Raw genomic sequence first — 19,009 nt, 5'->3', positions numbered from 1 at the left:
CTCCATCATATATATATATATATATATATATATATATATATATATATATATATATATATATATATATATATATATATATATATATATATATATATATATATATATATATATATATATATATACATATATATACATATATGTATCATTAAGTTTATCCACTCCTGTATCGTGGGGCCTCAGGGAGCAACCAATGTCTCGTGAGCGCTTTTTTAGCGGCAGTTATCAAAATCCCAAATAGATATTCATCGGACCGTCCTGAGCCTTTTCATGGGACTTTTTGCTTCCATGACATCCGAGAACATTGTATTGATCTTCTTACTTCTCTACACAGCTCATCTGCTCATCTTGTTACAACCTAATGTTCTTACTGGCATGGACGGATAAAAAAAAAAGAAATGTTGCGATACCTTTTTGTAGACCAATCTTGTAGACGAAGACTCTGAGTTGTTCCAAACGTCCTGAATTGACCAGATATCAATCTGATGAGACCTTATGGCATCCGTGGAAACCAATTCCAATCCACACAGATCCCCTTTCCACAACCACTGTGCCTGCAGGATGTATTGATAACATCTCAGTCCCAGACACTCCAGGATGCTTTCACATGTTCTCTGTCCAGACCTGGACTGATAAGAGCTTTTTTGGGGCACAAGCAGGACCTGCACAGATTCAAGATTGTTGTCATAATGTTAGGATTTATAAGTGTATATTTAGACTATAAAAAGGTTGGTTTTTGTTACTTTACATATAATAGGTTACTCAAAACACACCATAGTTTGTGATTACTGAAATGTCCCAACGTTTTAGGATTTCTTTTTTAATAGATTTTGTTAGAGAATCCATGACTCATTAGGAGCACTTTAATCCCATTAATCATTCAAATGACAGTGATTAGCAGATTAATCCTAAATGAAAATATGTAATATTTGCAATGAGATATAAAATAGTGAAATTAGTTTATTTTTCCCCAAATCCAAATCTAAAACCTTAATGTTTATTAATGCAGCGACATAATGACGAGATTACATTGTCTTCAGTTATTGCGTCGTCAGTCTCCTGCCTGTCTTGGCAGGTAAAAACCTGCCATTGTCTCCAGAAAGATTTGTTTGTAAAATTGTGTATTTTTTGTAAAATTGTGTATTGTGTATATGTGAAGACTTTGCGCCCAGAATTTGTGGAGGTAATGAATAGATAAACTTGTTTTATTTTTCTCTTCCTTCCCCCCCACAGACACTAATACTATCATATCATTAACCTCATTATTATCTAATTCTTCACTCAACTGAGAATCATGTTATTTTTCTTCTGTATGGAGGTTTTATGTTTATAGTCTGTCTCTCCCAGATTGTACAGAGTTCTTTGTAGTTTTTGTTTTTTCTTTCTTTTTTCCTTTTCTTATTTCTTAATATGTTTACTTAAAATGAAAAAACTGGATGGCGGATAAGAATATTAATGCTTTTACTTTGTGATATGTACATAATATACTATACTATACTAAATAAAGAATTAAAAAAAAACTGCCATTGTTTGTGTTTATGTAATAATTGCTTGAGGGTCATGTTCTAGATATGGAAAGCGCCCAGAGGCAACTTGTGTCGTCATAGAAGCTATATAAATAGAATTGAATTGAAAATGGGATTAGTAGCCTCCACCTAATTCAGGGTTTCCTCTTGCCTCTTCCTCCCAGGGGTGCATCCAAAAATGTTTCATAGGGGGGGCCAGATGGGGCCACTTAAATTCTTGGGGTGGACACCAAAACTAAAAGCCGTCATTAAAGGACTTTATTATACTGTTGTAGTACACAGGCTCAGAAATACTTTTTTTGTTTTACTTTCTACTGTAACTTGTCTGCATATACCGTATATTAATGGTTAATACCATGTTGGTAAAAACCTTTTTTAACCAATTTTTAATATACAATATATATACAATATATATCATATATGTTAGTTCTTATAATATAATAATATATTATATATTTAGTTATATATATATATATATATATATATATATATATATATATATATATATATATATATATATATATATATATATATATATATATATAATTATTAGGCTCAGAAATAAAGAAACGCCTACTGATATGCATTTTGCCCAAATGATTTGGGATGAAACGCATAACTGATGATAGAATCTACGTGACTGGCAAGTGTTTTTTTTTTTTTATTGAGGCAAGTGTGCTGGCCAGCAAATTTGTAGGGGGGCCATGGCCACCCCTGGCCCCCCTGTGGTGGCGCCCCTGCCCCTGAGTGCCAGCTCAGCTGTCCACTGGTGATTTGCCTGAGGTAACAAGCCCTCAAAATCCTCCAATATGTGCAGAGATGGGCGGTAGCAGATAAACACAGCCTTTCTCAAGTGTCTGAAGTTAAAACTCATGCGCGCTTTTCTTTTCTCACTGAGCATGTCGAGGGCGCAGGTGGAGAGACGCGCGGAGCATCCCTCTGACTCGCATCACTTTGAGGATTTATTTTATCTTTAACCCCCGCTCTTCACTGAAACAGCACCTGATCTGCAAAGATGTTGTTCCACAGACTTCTTTCATGCTTTTTTTCAGTAACAAGCATCGCCTCCGCGCAGCCCGACAGCTCTGGATTATTTTACGCGCTCCGGTCGGAGCTGTCGGAGGACGCCATCCTGGTGGCCAACAACGGCGTGCGTGTGCCTTTGGGGCGCTCGGTCTTCATCGACCCCGTCAACGACCTGGTGATCCAGACGCAGCCGGGGGACCGGTGCAGCATCACCGTCCTGGACAACGACCCGCTGGCGCAGAGACCGGGCCATCTCTTCCCCAAAAAGTTTCCCTGTGATTTCGGCCCCAGCGACGTGGTTTATTCCCACCACGGCTCCCGGAGTCCCGCCAGGGACAGAGTGCGGCTGCAGCTCCGCTACGACGCGCACAGCGAGACCGTCATCATCCCCTTCATGATGGAGGTGGAGGTGATCTTTACGCAGCTGGAGTTACTCACCAAAAACATGCCTCTCACCGTCGACAACCTCAAAGGGACCAGTAACCCTATCGATAAGAAGATTTTAGAGTTCACTTATGACAGGGACTCTTACAAATGCGAGGTGACGTCCCTCTCCAGCACCAGCCCTCTGCCGAGGTATGGGAAACTCATTGATGGGGGGAAACTTTCCACAATGATGGACTGTGATGAATTTACGCAAGCCGACATCCGCTACGAGCACATATTCAAGCGTAAATCTCCCAACAGGGATTATGTTCCCATGGTGGTTGAGCTGCATGATAAGGAAGGCAACCAAGTGAAACAGGAGTATTTTCATCTTATGGTTCGCATTAAAGAGGGAGAGGAGAACACTCCTCCCAAACCCAGCTTCGTGTCCATGATGATGGTGGAAGTGAGCCAGTTTGTGATGACTGCCCTGACTCCTGACATGCTCGCTGCTGAGGATGCAGAGTCAGACCCCGAAGAGCTTATTTTTAATATAACTTCCCCCTTATCCTACGAGGAGGGCTATATAGTCAGCACTGATGACAGAAACCTCCCAATCACATCCTTCTTCCAGAGAGACTTGCGTGATCTGAAAATAGCTTACGTTCCACCCTCGCTGGACTCGGATACTGAGAGGATTTTCCAGACTGAGTTTGAGGTCGTAGACACAGAAGGGGCCGTCTCGGACCCCTTTGCCTTCATGATTGTTGTGAAGCCAATGAACACTCTGGCCCCCGTCGTGACGCGTAACACCGGCCAGCTGCTGTACGAGGGGCAGTCCCGGCCTCTCATCAGCACCTACAACCTGGAGGTCAGCGACGAGGACAACCTGGACGCCGTCACCATCACCGTGCTGGACGGGCTGCGACACGGCGACCTCGTGGTGCTCGGCTCTCACAGGAAGTTCTTCACCCCTGCCGAGCTCGCCACGGGGGCTGTGGTGTACCAGCACGATGGTAGCGACACATACAGCGACAACATTGTCTTCAAGATGACGGATGGGAAGAATGAAGTAGAGTTCCTCTTCCCAATCACAATCGTTCCCACTGATGACGAGCCTCCGATTATCAATGCCAACACCGGTCTGGTTCTTTTCAAAAATCAAATGATGCCTATATCTCCTCTCGCGCTCAGCGCCGCTGATATAGACTCAGAGGACTCAACTATTAAATTCATCGTCGTTCCACCTTTTTCCACGATCGGCACGGTGCTTCTGAGGCAGTCGGACGCCCCGGAGGACCCTTCCTCTTGGACGTTTAGTACAGAGGATGAAGTGTATGAAAAAGAGGTGACTGAGTGGATTCTGAAAGATATCATAGACGGGAAGTTGTTTTACAGACACACAGGCCCTCACAACACCGGTGCAGTCATGGATCAGTTTGTTTTCACGGTTCAGGATGACAACGACCCCCCTAATCTATCAGAAAATAACATATTTATAATTCGGATTTTACCTGTCGATGACGTACCCCCTGAGCTCTTCCCCGGAACCAGCCTGCAGATGACTGTTGAGGAATACAAGCTCACTCACCTTAGCAAAGATGTACTGCGCTATACTGATCTAGACTCTGAGGATCGTGACCTCAAATACACAGTTATCCAGCCTCCGACAGATATAGATGAAAACAACCCAATTATGTTTGGTTCGCTGGTTCTGACGGAGAGCCCAGACATTAAAGTGACAGAGTTCACACAGGCTCAAATCAACCACCATAAGGTCTCATACGCCCCCCCAGATGTTGAGCTGGGAATAACTGCCCATGTCGTGCAGTTTCGTTACACTGTTGAAGACACAGCTGGAAACACCGTGGAGGGGGGTTTTAGCATCTATGTGCAGCCAGTCAACAACAAACCACCTCAGATTACAAACACGGGGTTTAGTGTGTTTGAACGTGGCATGCATATCCTAACCCTGGCTGAGCTGGATGCCACAGACCCTGACACGAAGAGTGAGCAAATCACCTTTACTCTGGGTCAGCCGCCTAAACATGGCCAGATTCAGGTTGCAGTTACTGACTTGGAGAAAAAAGGGGTTTTCAGACTGCAGGATATTTCCAGTGGAACAATATCCTATATACATAGTGGAGAGGAGACAGTGAGTGATGAATTTCAGCTGGACGTTAGTGATGGGATTCATACTGTGACTGTGACAGTTAAAGTGAATGTAAAGCCTGTCGATGATGAAACTCCAACCATCAGCCTCCCTGCAGGTACTATTGGGTCCCATATGGACGTGCTTGAAAATGGAGCCACAGAAATCACAACTAATGTGATTCAGGGACACGATGATGACACTGATGATCTCCAGCTGACATTTATTGTGGAAGATCCCCCAATTTTGGGTGAAATATTGGTGAATGGATTGCCTGCCAAGAGGTTTACACAAGCCGACGTGATTAATGGTGTGGTTGTGTATAGACACACCAGTGGTGAGATAGGTCTTACTTCCCTGCAGGATGGATTTAATTTGACTCTCACAGACATGTCTGATGATTGGACGGTAGGTGGAAATAAGGTCACTGGGGTTCATGTTCGAGTCACTGTCCTTCCTGTCGATAATCAGGTCCCTGAAGTTAGAGTTGGGATTCAATTCAGTGTCATTGAAGGGGGGAAATATAGCATTGGGCCCGAGCACCTGAGTGCTGATGATAATGACACTCCAACGGATGATATCCTTTGCACCATCGTTGTCCAGCCAACTGCAGGATATGTGGAAAATATATCCCCTGCCCCAGGCTCAGAAAAGTCAAGGTCAGGAACAGCTATCAGTGCTTTTACTATGCGAAACATCAGGGAGGGGAATATCTTTTATGTGCAGAGCATTCACAAAGGGGTAGAGCCAGTGGAGGACAGGTTCACATTCAGGTGCACTGATGGCATACATTTCTCAGAAAACTATTTCTTCCCAATCATTATTATCCCAGCAAATGATGAAAAACCAGAGATTTTCTTGAGGGAAATAGTGGTGATGGAGGGGATGAACATTGTTATCGACACTGTTATCGTGAATGGAGCGGATGCTGACATTCCAGCTGAAGAGCTGACATTTATAATTTCCAGACATCCCAAACATGGTGCCATTTTAAACCAACGATCCACAGGCTCAGTTTTGGTAACTAATTTCACTCTAGAAGAGATCAGAGAGGCATCAAGTATTATTTATGAGCACGATGACTCGGAGACAACTGAGGACAGCTTCGATGTCATTCTGACGGACGGGACGTACTCAGTGCAGAAAACAGCAATTGTTCTCATCATCCCTGTTGATGACGAGACCCCAAGATTAACTATCAACGATGGTCTGGAAGTGGAAATTGGAGAGACCAAAGAGATCAACAATAAAGTTCTGAAAGCAACAGATTTAGATTCGGATGACAGTACGCTCACATACATTATACGGTTCGGGCCTGGTCAAGGTGTCCTACACAGACAGACCCCATCTGGGTCTCTGGAGAACATCACCCTTGGCATGAATTTCACACAAGCTGAAGTTGATGAAGGGCTTGTGCTTTACTCTCACAATGGACAGGAGGGGATCCGAGATCTGGTCAAATTTGATGTGACGGATGGGATTAACCCTCTCATTGACCGGTACTTCTATATCACCGTGGGCGGGATTGACAGGGTCTTCCCAGATGTGGTCAGTAAGGGTGTGTCTCTGAGAGAGGGTGGCAGAGTGACTTTAAGCACAGATCTCCTCAGCACCACTGATCTCAACAGCCCTGATGAGAACTTGGTCTTCACCGTCACACGGGCCCCCGTCAGGGGCCATTTGGAGTGCACCGACACTCCGGGGTTGCCAATTGTATCTTTTACTCAACTTGAACTGGCTGGCAGTAAGATTTTCTACATCCATACCTCAGATGACGAGGTGAAAATGGACAGTTTTGAGTTCGAAGTCACAGATGGCTACAACCCCATTTTCAGGACATTTAGAATCTCTATTGTAGATGTTGATAATAAGAAACCTGTTGTGACTATAAAAAGCCTGACAGTCACAGAAGGACAGCTGAAGCTGATAACACCATTTGAGCTCACTGCTGAAGACCAGGACACACCTGAGGACATGATCACATTCACCGTCACCCAGTTGCCTGTACACGGCAAACTGCTGTTCAACCAGTCCGTACCGGCCAGAAGCTTCACCAAACAAGACCTCAATGAAAACCTCATCAGCTACAAACACGATGGAACTGAATCAACCGAGGACTCCTTCTCCTTTACTGTCACGGACGGCAAACACAGCGACTTTTATGTTTTCCCCGACACAGTTTACGAGACAAGGCGCCCTCAGATGATGAAGATCACCATTGTGGCCGTAGACAACGGTGTGCCCCAGATCGTGGTTAATAAAGGGGCAAAGACTTTGAAGATTTTGCCCACAGGTCAGCTGGGGTTCCTCATCACCCCCAGAGTGCTGAGGGTGGAGGACCGAGACAGCAGACCGGGCTCCCTGCTGTTTCGCCTCAGCACTCAGCCACAACACGGTTACATTGTTAACCTGGGACGTGGAAACAACTCCATTGACTCATTTAGTCAAGGTAAGCAACAGTACTATACACAACTGTCTCAGAAAATTTGAATATTGTGATAAAATCCTTTATTTTCTGTAATGCAAAAATGTCATACATTCTGGATTCATTACAAATCAACTGAAATATTGCAAGCCTTTTATTATTTTAATATTGCTGATCATGGCTTACAGCTTAAGAAAACTCAAATATCCTATCTCAAAAAATTTGAATATTCTGGGAATCTTAATCTTAAACTGTAAACCATAATCAGCAATATTAAAATAATAAAAGGCTTGCAATATTTCAGTTGATTTGTAATGAATCCAGAATGTATGACATTTTTGTTTTTTAATTGCATTACAGAAAATAAAGAACTTTATCACAATATTCTAATTTTCTGAGACGGTCCTGTACAGGACTTCCATGTACATTCAAGTTTCTGTATTCAACTCTTTTTTCTTTTTGTTTTTAACACAACACAACAAATTTAGAGTAATTACTCCTAAATTTACGAAAGAAGTTCATCAATGCCACCCACTACAAATCAAAAGTGAAAGAGGGATGAACCACTAAGACACTAAGACAAGAGCATTTTAACTGAAACTGAATGATAATAGGCATCGACTAGGAGAAAATGACAAAGTCGGAAAAGAGAATAAAATGAAGATGTTTGAAATTCTGGTGTGGTTTTGGGGAAACAGCTCACAGGTCTATTTGTTGAAATCAATATTTGTTGTGGTTTCACAATCAATTGAAAGAGATGTTGCTGGTACCTCTGAGTATAAAAAAAAGAAAGAGATGTTTTTCAGCAATCTGATACATCTGGCTGAGAAAATGACATACGCTTTATGATATGTGAATAATCTTACTAATGATGCTATTACTAATAAGTGACTTATTCATTTGAGTTTATAAATTGATATTAGTGCCAACCCTGTGAAAGGTCTTACCATAAACCTTAAAAAGCAGTATTGCTTTGCTTCTCTGGGAACTGAAAGTAGTTTTAATTATGTTTTTGTCATCAAATAATTACATTCCCCTGATATGTGATCCAATGCTTTAGAAAACAGAAAGTAAAAAGTTCAATTTCCCTGTAAATCAGCAAGTCTTTATTAATATTTCACACACCACCTCCCAAACCTTTTAATTTATGGATTTATAATTATTCATCTGTGTGACAAGCGCTGGGTTGGGAATTTCAATAGTTAATTTGCGGGCCTGATTTAGACGTGTCTTGCGCATCAAATCATAATTAGCAGACCAAAGATTCAGGCTGATGTTTTGTGGACGTTGTAGATGAATAATTAATTATTTCTGCATCTCTGGGGAAATGTTCACATCTGAAGTTCTCTGCGGAGGTCTGTTAAATGAAGCGGGGTGGTGGTAGAGGATCGTGTGAAAAGGTCAGCGCAGAGCTTGAAGTGACGGGGTGGTATTTAAGATGCAGCACATTCCGATAGTTTTACCATCTCAGGTCAGTTTGAGACGATAATTTTGTGCGTTTTAAATATTAATAGAGAAAAAACTCAGATCTTGTAACAAGTATTCTGCTGTTTCTTGCTGACATGCAGAGTGAGCTGTGCCACCTTGTCTATGAATGTGATCTCTTTTCTGCACGTGCATGCGTGTTTCCACAATACTGTCAAGTAGGGATGGGCAGTATGGACTAAAAAAATTATCACGATAATTTCTGGCATTTATCCCAATAACGATTAAAATGACGATAAAAAAATAACAATTCAACTCCACCTTTTTAACTATAAATCTATCACCACATTCAGTCTTTGGAGCCCCCAAAACACTGCTCTAAAAGAATACTAAATGCTACTAAACTACACCAATTAAATTGAATTAATAAAAAATTAAATTAGTACACCTGTACTGCAAAACTGGAATGACTCAAATGAAACAAGTTTGAAATGTAAGAACAGATTCAACATTTATTCAAACTGCATGGCTTAAACAGTGGGATAACAGTGCAAACAGCAAAAGTACCATAGTCCTTCAAGTTTTCTTAGCTTATAAAATCACAAAGTAGAAAAAATACAACCTGATAAATAAGGAAACAGGACAAATAAATAAAAGTTCACTGAAAATAAAATCCAATCAGTGATGACCTCTTCTAATATAAATAAAATGTGCAAATTAACCTGTGGTTGGAACATGCCACAAATAAGATACTATTGCAATTTTTTTTCATAATAGTCAAACATTATATCAAAATGTAACAACCATTTCCTTCTGTTTTTGCAGACTCTGCACATAATAGATGATGTTTGCTCCTCGTCTCTCTTTTTAAATCCAAACCAGTTCCAGATAATGGAGCTGGAGCCTCGTTTAACAACGAGCTCCTCGCTCTCAGATCCGCCTTCCGCCATGTTTGTTACACAAAAACCTCATCAACGGGAATTTATCGTTTTTACCGCGAGATGACAAATTCTTACCGTGGAGAGTTTTTTTGACGGTATATCATGAATGGTAAAATATCGCCCATTTCTACTGTCAAGGAAACTGAGAGAACAATTCAGCTGATTGTGTCTTAAAGCGATGCAATCTTCATTCTGAGGCAATTAAGCCCACAAGTCAAGTCATTTCACCTGCTTGCGCCAGAGTTTGGCGTAAACTCAGACATGGACTGAGAAGACAGGGTTTAGAAGGAGCTCTTCAGCCTGCAGGAGGCAGACACTTCTGACAACCACTATACGGCTACCGTCTTTGAAACAAAAAAGGGTGCAGAAGGAAAGAGAGGCAGAGCACTGAAGAGAGGGAAGAGAGTGCAGGCAAAGTGGAAGAGGGTTGGTGAGGAGTGAAGGGCTGAAGTTGACATGAGAGAAATAAAAAATGAGGGAATGAGTGTGAGAGATTGAGTCAGAGAGAGAGCAAACAGGCTCGTCAGGAGAATCAGCCAGGTGAAAGAGACAATCCTTTGCTCTTTATTTACTCATCCTATTTCCAGGGCACATCCCAGGAGGCGCTCTCTTTAAATATTGAATGAACATTGCAGCGTCTGATCACAGTGTTGACTTCATATTTGTAAGGCCCTGGAGTTCAAGTCTGTGCCACAGAAGCGTTTTCAAGAACACTAACCGGAGAGCTGAACTCAAACCTACGCAGAAATGACTCCACGATGAATGTAAAACAATTATCGATTCTTTATTTGCAACTTGGTGTTTGAAGGAAAAGCAAGAAACGTGCAGTGACAGGAGGCGACCTGCGGAAAGAGGCTGGTGTCCCAGCTACTGTAGGAGTCAGGGGTTTATCATTTTATGAAGCTCCTTCGTCTGACATCTATTATTGAGAGAGGTGGTTTGCAGGGGCACAGCCCTTTCACATTGTTGATGATTTTTCTGCACTGTAACAGATGCTTGTGGGGAAAGCTGAAAAAAAAAATGCAACCCTGTAATTGCGAGAAGTAAGAGAAACAGCTGTGGTGCCCCACTGCATTCCTGTTTTTAACATTCTTACCTCGCTTGTCATTAAAAGATCCACCGTCACCTGGTTTTTTCAGGGCTGCTGACACAAACAGTTGGCAAGTTCTGGATTTTAAAACTAATTTCCTTTAGAGCTGGCTCGTATTTCAGATTACACATGCATGACTTTCAGAATGCTTCCTCTGGTGGAAAATTGTTCTTGCTGAGTGCTGATAAGGAATGGAGTCAGTGTGATACTAGAGACCTGCTGTTACTGTAGCCGATACGTCGCTGAGGCGGGACAGCTCCCATCTTTGAAAAACTATTTGACAGAGTGTGTTTGAACAGCCATAACGCTGTTATACGGCTTCAAAGTGTGTTTGAGGCTATTTCTGTGGTCGGCATGGAACATCTCGTGAATGTTTTTCTAATTGTGAAATGCAAATTGTTTTCCAAATATGATTTTTAAAGCTTGACAGGGATACATATCTTCAAAATATAATTTATAGTTTAGCCAGCATGTTTTAAATTTTCATCATGCATCGCTTCACATTACCTCAACCACATGGCCATTTATTTGAGACTGCTCTGTAAACCGGCCATCCTTTGCACTCTTTAATGAATTATGTCAAAAAGAAAATGTGTACATTTTCCTTTGTTGAATTGCAGCCTTCAGTTCCACGTGACCTTACTATAACAAACAAATAAACTCAATTTTTCTCTTCTTCTACAGCCGATATCAACGACCTGAACGTCTGTTATGTATTGCGGAATGAAGAAAATGCCAGTTCAGATGTCTTCCATTTCTCTGTTGCGGATAACGGTAAGATTTGTCTCTCCTGACATTTGCATTTCTTCGTCTCTCCGAGTCCGTTTATTACTTTTCTCTTTGCTTGGAGTTTCTGGAGTGGGTGTTAAGGCTCAGAGAATTATTCATTCAATATCTTATGACTGTGATGGACTAGCGAGTCAGCTGTCATGCGGGTAGTTCCAGCTCATAGGGAGATTAATTTTGGAAATTGTTCCCTGCAGGTTTTATAAACAGATCACTGAACTGTATTTAGTTTTCTTCTCTCTGATTTCATGTTATTCTGGAGAATCAGATCAAATAAAGCACCACTCGGGGAACAGGTAGTGAATGTGAGCTGTGAAGGATCTGCAGGTCTTCTCTCTGAGCCTGTTTGCTGCAGACGTTGTTACGTTGCATTAGCTCACCAGTGAACTGATGAGACGCTCTTGCTAATGAAAAGTAAAAAGCTGTTTTTGAGCTGCCAAGATTAACCCACATCATTTTTAAAGTTCAGCGAATTCATGAAACTGCCTCGTTTTTAAATTTAACTCCAGGACATGTCAAGTACACTTAACAGTATATTCTGTCTTAATGCAAAGTAAATGTTAGTTAAAAAGCTTATTTAGTAGCACGGTAAGGCTGGTGTGATTTGGTTTACATGTGTTTTACATGTCATGTACATCCTTTAACAGATGCATTTTGGTTTACCTTCTTTCATGATTTCTGTAGCTTTTTTTTCTAACAATTCGATGATCCTCACTTTATGCCCATTGATGAGATACAAAATAGAAGTCGATTAAAGTTTCTCAACTCCAACAGATTCTTATCATTCATTTGCGGACGTGCATCTACTTCATTGTGTGGAAATGAATACAAAGAGCAGATATTGAGTCACACTAAAGTCCATTTTGATGATATAGTCTCTTTAAATATACAATTTGAGACTGCACACCCTACGGAACAATCAACGCAATTAGCAGGACACTGCTTTGCATTAAATTAAAGGACTGCAAAATTATGCACAACGGAAAATATACTTAAAAAAACAGTATTTAGTTCTTGTGCAACTTTCCATGGTTTGTTTGCACATCATGACCTGCAGGGAATGAGTCTTTCTCGGATGCTGATTATTTCCTCTAGTTCAAAGTGTCGTTCGCATTAAACACCCAACATCCAGGATTCAGATGTTTTTACACAGTTTGTCTAAAAGCGTGGAGTAAGGCTTTGTGAATTTTCCTGGTGCAGACACACTTTTCAGATTTGCGTTTCATAAAGCAAAGAATCCTGGTCCCTTCATCCACTTGAAAGGAGAAACGTTGGGTAATTGATTTTCCATGCTCCTGTTCAGTGCGTAGATTCTCTCAGCTTTTGGCTATATTCCGGTTAAACTAAAAGAGGCCCGAGGCTTTAAAGAAGAAACTGCTTGAAGTGCATGACTTTATTTATCAGTTCATATTGAGTTTATGCCACTGACTTTCTCTGCTTAAACTCTCCAAAGAGTTGAAGTTGAAGCACATTGATTCCTGATATAAAATTTGAAAAGGAAGGACAAAAATATTTAAAATCATACTGCTGACATCCTGCAGTTGTCATTAATAACAGCAGCAGAAAAATCCAACTCTACAACTCTGCTTTAGAGAGGAACTCGGTGTTATGTATAACAAATGAAAGTACTTGTAAGTGCATTTTTGTATGACAAAGTTAAAAGACTTTAACTCTTAAGTATGATGCTGCATGCTTAGATAATTCTACATGTACAAGCACAGCATTAGCACAGAGGGGTTGCTGCGGGCTATGGGGAGGGGTCAGGCCTCCAGCACAACGAGCTGTTTGATATTTAAGAGCCCCGGAAGCATCGTTGCTAATGAGAGCCCTGGGCGTACGAGCTGGGCAGAGCTCGGAGGGAAACACTGGTAATTATGTGGCTCCATTACAGGCTCATTGACATAGGAAGAGTGTCAGGAAGAACCTTCTCAAACAGGTGAAGACTCGCTGGGATGTGTGAAGTTCACTCAAATGGGCTGGAAAACAGTCAGTACTATTGGCAACAATCTAGCTAAGGTTTAAACTGGACGTTCAGAGAAATCCAGGTACAGTAATCCCTGTTTTTTCACGGGGGTTACGTTCCAAAAAGAGCCCGTGATAAGTGAAATCCGTGAAGTAGCAACCTTTTTTTTTTTTACAATTATTATACAAGGCTTCAAATTGCGGAGATCAGCCCCGCCCCTTGGCGCCATGGCCGAAACCGAACAGGAAGTCGGCCATTTTGAATTAATTGTGTAATTTTGGTGCAATTTGTGCCATTTCTTCGGCCGTTAATGCGGCCCGAACCGTAATGTGCACCCAGGTGTGTTATACATCAAAATGTGTGTCTCAATCCTGCGATCCTTACTTTTCTCAGTCAAAAGCGTTACCGTGGCGACGATAGACGCCAAAAAGCGCGCCTCCCCTTCATGTGATTGGTGTATATTTGATAGTTCCTACTTTCTGCCATAACTTTTGAATGGTTTAATATAAAGACTCGTGGGTGGTGTCAGGGACATGGTTTTGAGTCCTTGACCATAATTGGTGCAAATTAGCCCCGCCCCTTCTTCTGATTGGTCGATATTTGATAGTTCCTATTTTCTGGCATAACTTTTGAATGGTTTGACATAAAGAGTTGTGGGTGGAGTCCTTGACCTTTATTGATGAAAATTGCACGCGCAAGGGCCCGTTCATCGCTGCTTGCAGCTTTAATTTAATTTAATTACTCTATTATTGTATTGACGCTTTATGTTCTCTTTACTAAAAAAGTATTTGCAAAATATGAGGTGCTACAATGAGAAAAGATACTTTTCAAGCGTTGACCACAAGTTGATCATTTTTGGATTAACCATTGAGTCACTAATGCACAACTTTTGGATGCTTAATGTTAATATGCCCTTGACTTTGAGGTTGGTGGTTTGATTTCACAACTATGGGATATTTGGCATTTTATAATGCTTAAAAGAGATAGTTTGGAGAGATTAAATCTACCATTTTAGATATGTGATGTTTTATACAAACAAATCACACTACAGTAATCCCTCGCTACAACGCGGTTCACCTTTCACGTCTCGCTGCTTCACGGATTTGCATTGTGCATCGTGTTCTGCATTCTGATTGGCTAAACAGTCTCCCCACTTCTTTACTTCCTGTGTGTCAATAACGTTACGGTTTAATATGTACTGTACATGTACATTTACGTAAAACAGCTTGCCAAATTTAAGTTTGCAAATTTTCTCCAAAGCCCATAATATGGACAAAACGTTCTGCACCGATTCTCCCGTTCAGATCCAATTAATCGGGTCGTGGTGGGGCGGTGCTGATCTCCGCAATCTGAAGCCGTGTATAATAATTGTAAAAAAAAAAGAGAGGTTACTACTTCACAGATTTCACTTATCACGGGTTCTTTTTGGAACGTAACCCCCGCGAAAAGCGAGGGATTACTGTACTTCAAATTCATGCACCTGCATCGGCCGGCATGGGAACGAGCTCATAATGTTAAAAAACCTTGTCCCACAACACTGTGGATGACTAGACATAACGGTTATTGGTGGGAATGTTTGTTTCTTGTCTCTGCTCTTCTCAGTGTGAATAAAGTTGATGGTTACAATAAAATCCTTTGATCCCAGCAGCCCAGCTCTATCAGTGCTTTACTAGGCCTCATACATCCACTTACTCCACAGTGCCCCTCGTTACTTTTACACTTTCAGCTTTTACACGTTTCACTGCACAAACTACTCATCACATGTATTTTTCAGTGTGTAACCGTCCATCTTAATATTAACAGAACGGCCTACTCCTTGTGCACAGTTTGTGATGGTCTGGGGATGTGTTGTTTATGTGTGGTGTTTAGTTTGCTCTCCTGCAAAATAATTAATTGCAACTACTTAATGAACGTACGTGAAAAGTAGTCATAGTGGTTCTAATAAACAAACAATCAAGGAAACAGGAAAAAACTCTGAAAACAAAAAATGCAACTATCCCTTGCTAATAGTTGCTCTGAGGACACAAAACAGATGTGTTCTTGTTATTATTTCTGTCCCATTCGCCCTGCAAACACGTCTACGGGTTTGCAGCATTCTGGGATTATCACTGAAGCGTTTGTCATTTCTCTCCACACATTCTCGGTGGACACAGACAGGTCACAGATGCAGGCGCGACCAGCACTTTGTTCTTCGTCTGATATCGCCTTTGCAAAGGGTGCAGCGTGCAGTCTTGAAAATTCATCCCTGAAAAAGATGTTTTCTTGTCATCTTCATTTATACTTCGCTCTAAATTCTCATACATTTCTGCATGAACGTTGCCATCACAGAAGTGTAAATAGTCCTACTAGGGCTGTCAAAGTTAACTCGTTAATAACGGGTTAACTTAACGTCCTCTTAACACCGACAATTTCTTTTAACACGCGATTAACGCTCTGTCATATGCCACTTTTATCTCCCGTGTTTGGATGAGTGGATGGAGTGTAACGTGAGGGCACTTCACTACTAATCGAATATAGAGCAAAAGCTTGAGAAATAATTAAATAAATCACTTGGAAAGGATTTTTATGAATTAACAATAAATAAATCAATTTGCAATTTATTAGGGCTGTGAACGCGTTAATAACGTGTTAACTTAACGTACTAGTACTATATTTTCCTCTGAACGCTGACAATTTTTTGAACACACGATTAACGGGCAGGATAAAAAAAAAGAAAAACGCCCATTATATGATTTCTGGCGGTGGACGGCACCTGTAGCTTGAGGAAAAGTCTGGTGGATTACTGCGTGAACTTTTTTGAAAAGCGAGGAAAGATGGAGAATGAAAAGGGACTTTTGAACGACAAGTTCAAAAAGATGCAGATGATTCGCTGGATAAGACTAAAGTTAAAGCTATTTGCATGTACTGTCGATTTGAAATTAATTACCATGGAAGTACGTCCAGTCTCAAATACCACTTGCAGCCAAACACACGACTGATGCAGTAATAGCACCCCCCCTTCAAAATCAGATAACGCTGGATAGCAGCTGCAAAAAAGGCGCCTGGACAAGTTTTGATCCCACTTAGGAGAAGGGGATATTTTTGGAGCCTTTTATTTTCCTTTATATGAGGTTACACATAATAACATGGAAAATTTAACTGACCAATGCACTTCTTGTACAATGTTTGTGATGCATATGGTGCATTGTTTTACATTGAGCTGCTTAAAAAACATGGAATCTTAAGTTAGGCTTTACAAGTGTAAAGTTGGGACTACATTGTGTTTGTATTTATGAAGGAATGTTACATTCAGGTCAAAAACTTTTTTTTGTGGAAAGTTGAATAAACATTGGCATAAAGCAGCATATTTGCCCTTTCTCATGTTGTTAACAGTATTAAAAACATTTTAAAAAAAATACCTTAAGGTAATTTAGAACAGCACAAAATGTGTGAATAAATGTGCGATTAATTGCTAGTTAACTATGGACAACATGTGATTAATCGCAATTTTAAAAAAAAATTATCGTTTGACAGCCCTAGTAAATACCTTTTGTGAAAGTTGCTGATAGAAGCCCGTATCATCACAGAGCTATGGACCTCTTGATGAAGTGGATGCTCTGTTTTTTTATCTATGGTTTGGAGCACATGGCACTTATTTTATCATTAAAACAAGGGTCTGGTGGAATAGTTGTCAGCCTTTATGTGTGGTTCTACAACAGCCTGGCAATCTGTCCAGGACCAAATCCTCTTTACTGTCACAAAATTAATAATCTAGCAGCTTACTATTTATCCGAAATGCTGACTTTACACACGGCAGGCGGAGCGCTAAGGTCCTGTGACCAGCTGCTGTTACGCTGCTCTAGGTCTAGATTAAAAACCGCAGGAGACGCTGCTTTTTCAGTCACCAGCCCCAAACTGGAACTCTCTCCCACTCTGCATTAGAGCGGGACTTTAGTGGAGATGCAGTCGCTGCTAAACACCCACGACTGTACCTCGCACTGGTTTTACCCCAAGCACAGTCAGACATTTTATATCATTTTGATTTCTTTTATTGTCCATTTTAAAACAAATTGTCCATATATTTATTTCTGAACAATTAACAGTATGTTATTACTATTTGTTTTTATTGTATCATTCAGTATATGTTCATCACTTTGGGGCTATTTTGTTAATTGTTTTTAATTGTTTTGTTAATTTCACCTTGACCTTGACAAAAAACATATTTTCTTCTCTTTGCTACCTTGCTTGTATAGAATTACCAGTTCTTTTGTTTTTTAATATGCTGGAAGCTTGTAACAAACAATGTTTGTATATTACCAAATGAAGTTACGTTGATGAGACAAAATAACGAACATGAAGCATCTTGGGCTCATACTGTCTGAAAAGAAATAAAAGTCAAAATAAATGTCAGAATCACTCATTTAATCGGAATTTTCCCTATCTGTCCTGACTACCTCAGATTTGGAGCTGTAAATGTCCAACGTGTAGATGCACACTGCAGACATTTACATTTGAATTATTCATATTGTTTATTGCTTATTCCAATAAATCCAAAATAACACGTGTTACCATGGAAGCCATGACAGCAAAAATCCTGAAAAGTGTTCTCATTACCTTGAGAAGTTCAAATAGACGTGGAAGTCATGGAAAAGCAAGTAAAAGCCTGGTAAATCCCCCCGACCCTTCGGTTAACATGTTCTGTTGTTGTTAAAGCCCGGTGTTCTGATTACAGCAGAATTGAAAGGTAATCTATCAGTATTCACTACAGGCTGACGACATTAACACAATCAGTGCGTTTACATAGGAAGTTTAATTCCTCTTTAATTCAGAATTAAAATTAAATCCGATTTAAAATTAGTAAAAATGACCATGTAAACACCTAATTCAGAAGTAAGTGGCTGGTTTATTCCGATTAAAAATCCGAATAGAATAATTCCAGATCATGTTTACACTCATTCCGCTTTAAATGAATTCCGGTCTTTCTGCTCGTTCCCTCATCCGTCTGTCTCCATGACGCTTATATTCCGCACTGGGCTTGTTTTCCAAACAAAGTTTCAAGATGGCAGCACGAAGTAAACGCTGGTCAAGAGCAGAGATTTAAAGGTATAGCTGTGATCGTATTCAAAAAAAAATTATGGTTATACTGGGTGAAATGGTCCTTCCATCCTGAGAGTAGCCAGCGAATAATGTGTTCAGAAAAAGGAAAGAAAAAAATCTGACCTCTCTGACAGCTTTAATCCTGTAAACACTCTGACCAATCTGTTTTTTGCGCATCGAATGGCACGGATAGGTCAGAGGACCAGAGGCTTGGCAGGGGGGAAAGAACCAACCAG

The 19,009-nt window shown here is 40.7% G+C and overlaps 1 protein-coding gene across 1 annotated transcript in view; it reads left to right on the top strand.

The window, feature by feature from the left end:
• Positions 1-2,538: 2,538 nt before the first annotated feature.
• Positions 2,539-19,009, top strand: part of LOC133460186 (FRAS1-related extracellular matrix protein 2-like) — a 122,774-nt gene continuing 106,303 nt past the window's right edge. The window contains exons 1-2 of the mRNA XM_061740755.1: positions 2,539-7,516; positions 11,633-11,722. Of these exons, the coding sequence (XP_061596739.1) occupies positions 2,539-7,516; positions 11,633-11,722 (5,068 nt within the window). The remainder of the gene's footprint in view (positions 7,517-11,632; positions 11,723-19,009) is intronic.

The sequence above is a fragment of the Cololabis saira genome, chromosome 14, assembly GCF_033807715.1.
Source record: "Cololabis saira isolate AMF1-May2022 chromosome 14, fColSai1.1, whole genome shotgun sequence".
NCBI classification, from domain to species: Eukaryota; Metazoa; Chordata; class Actinopteri; order Beloniformes; family Belonidae; genus Cololabis; species Cololabis saira.
Note: the sequence above shows the minus strand (reverse complement) of the source record. Positions and strands in the feature narration are given on the sequence as shown.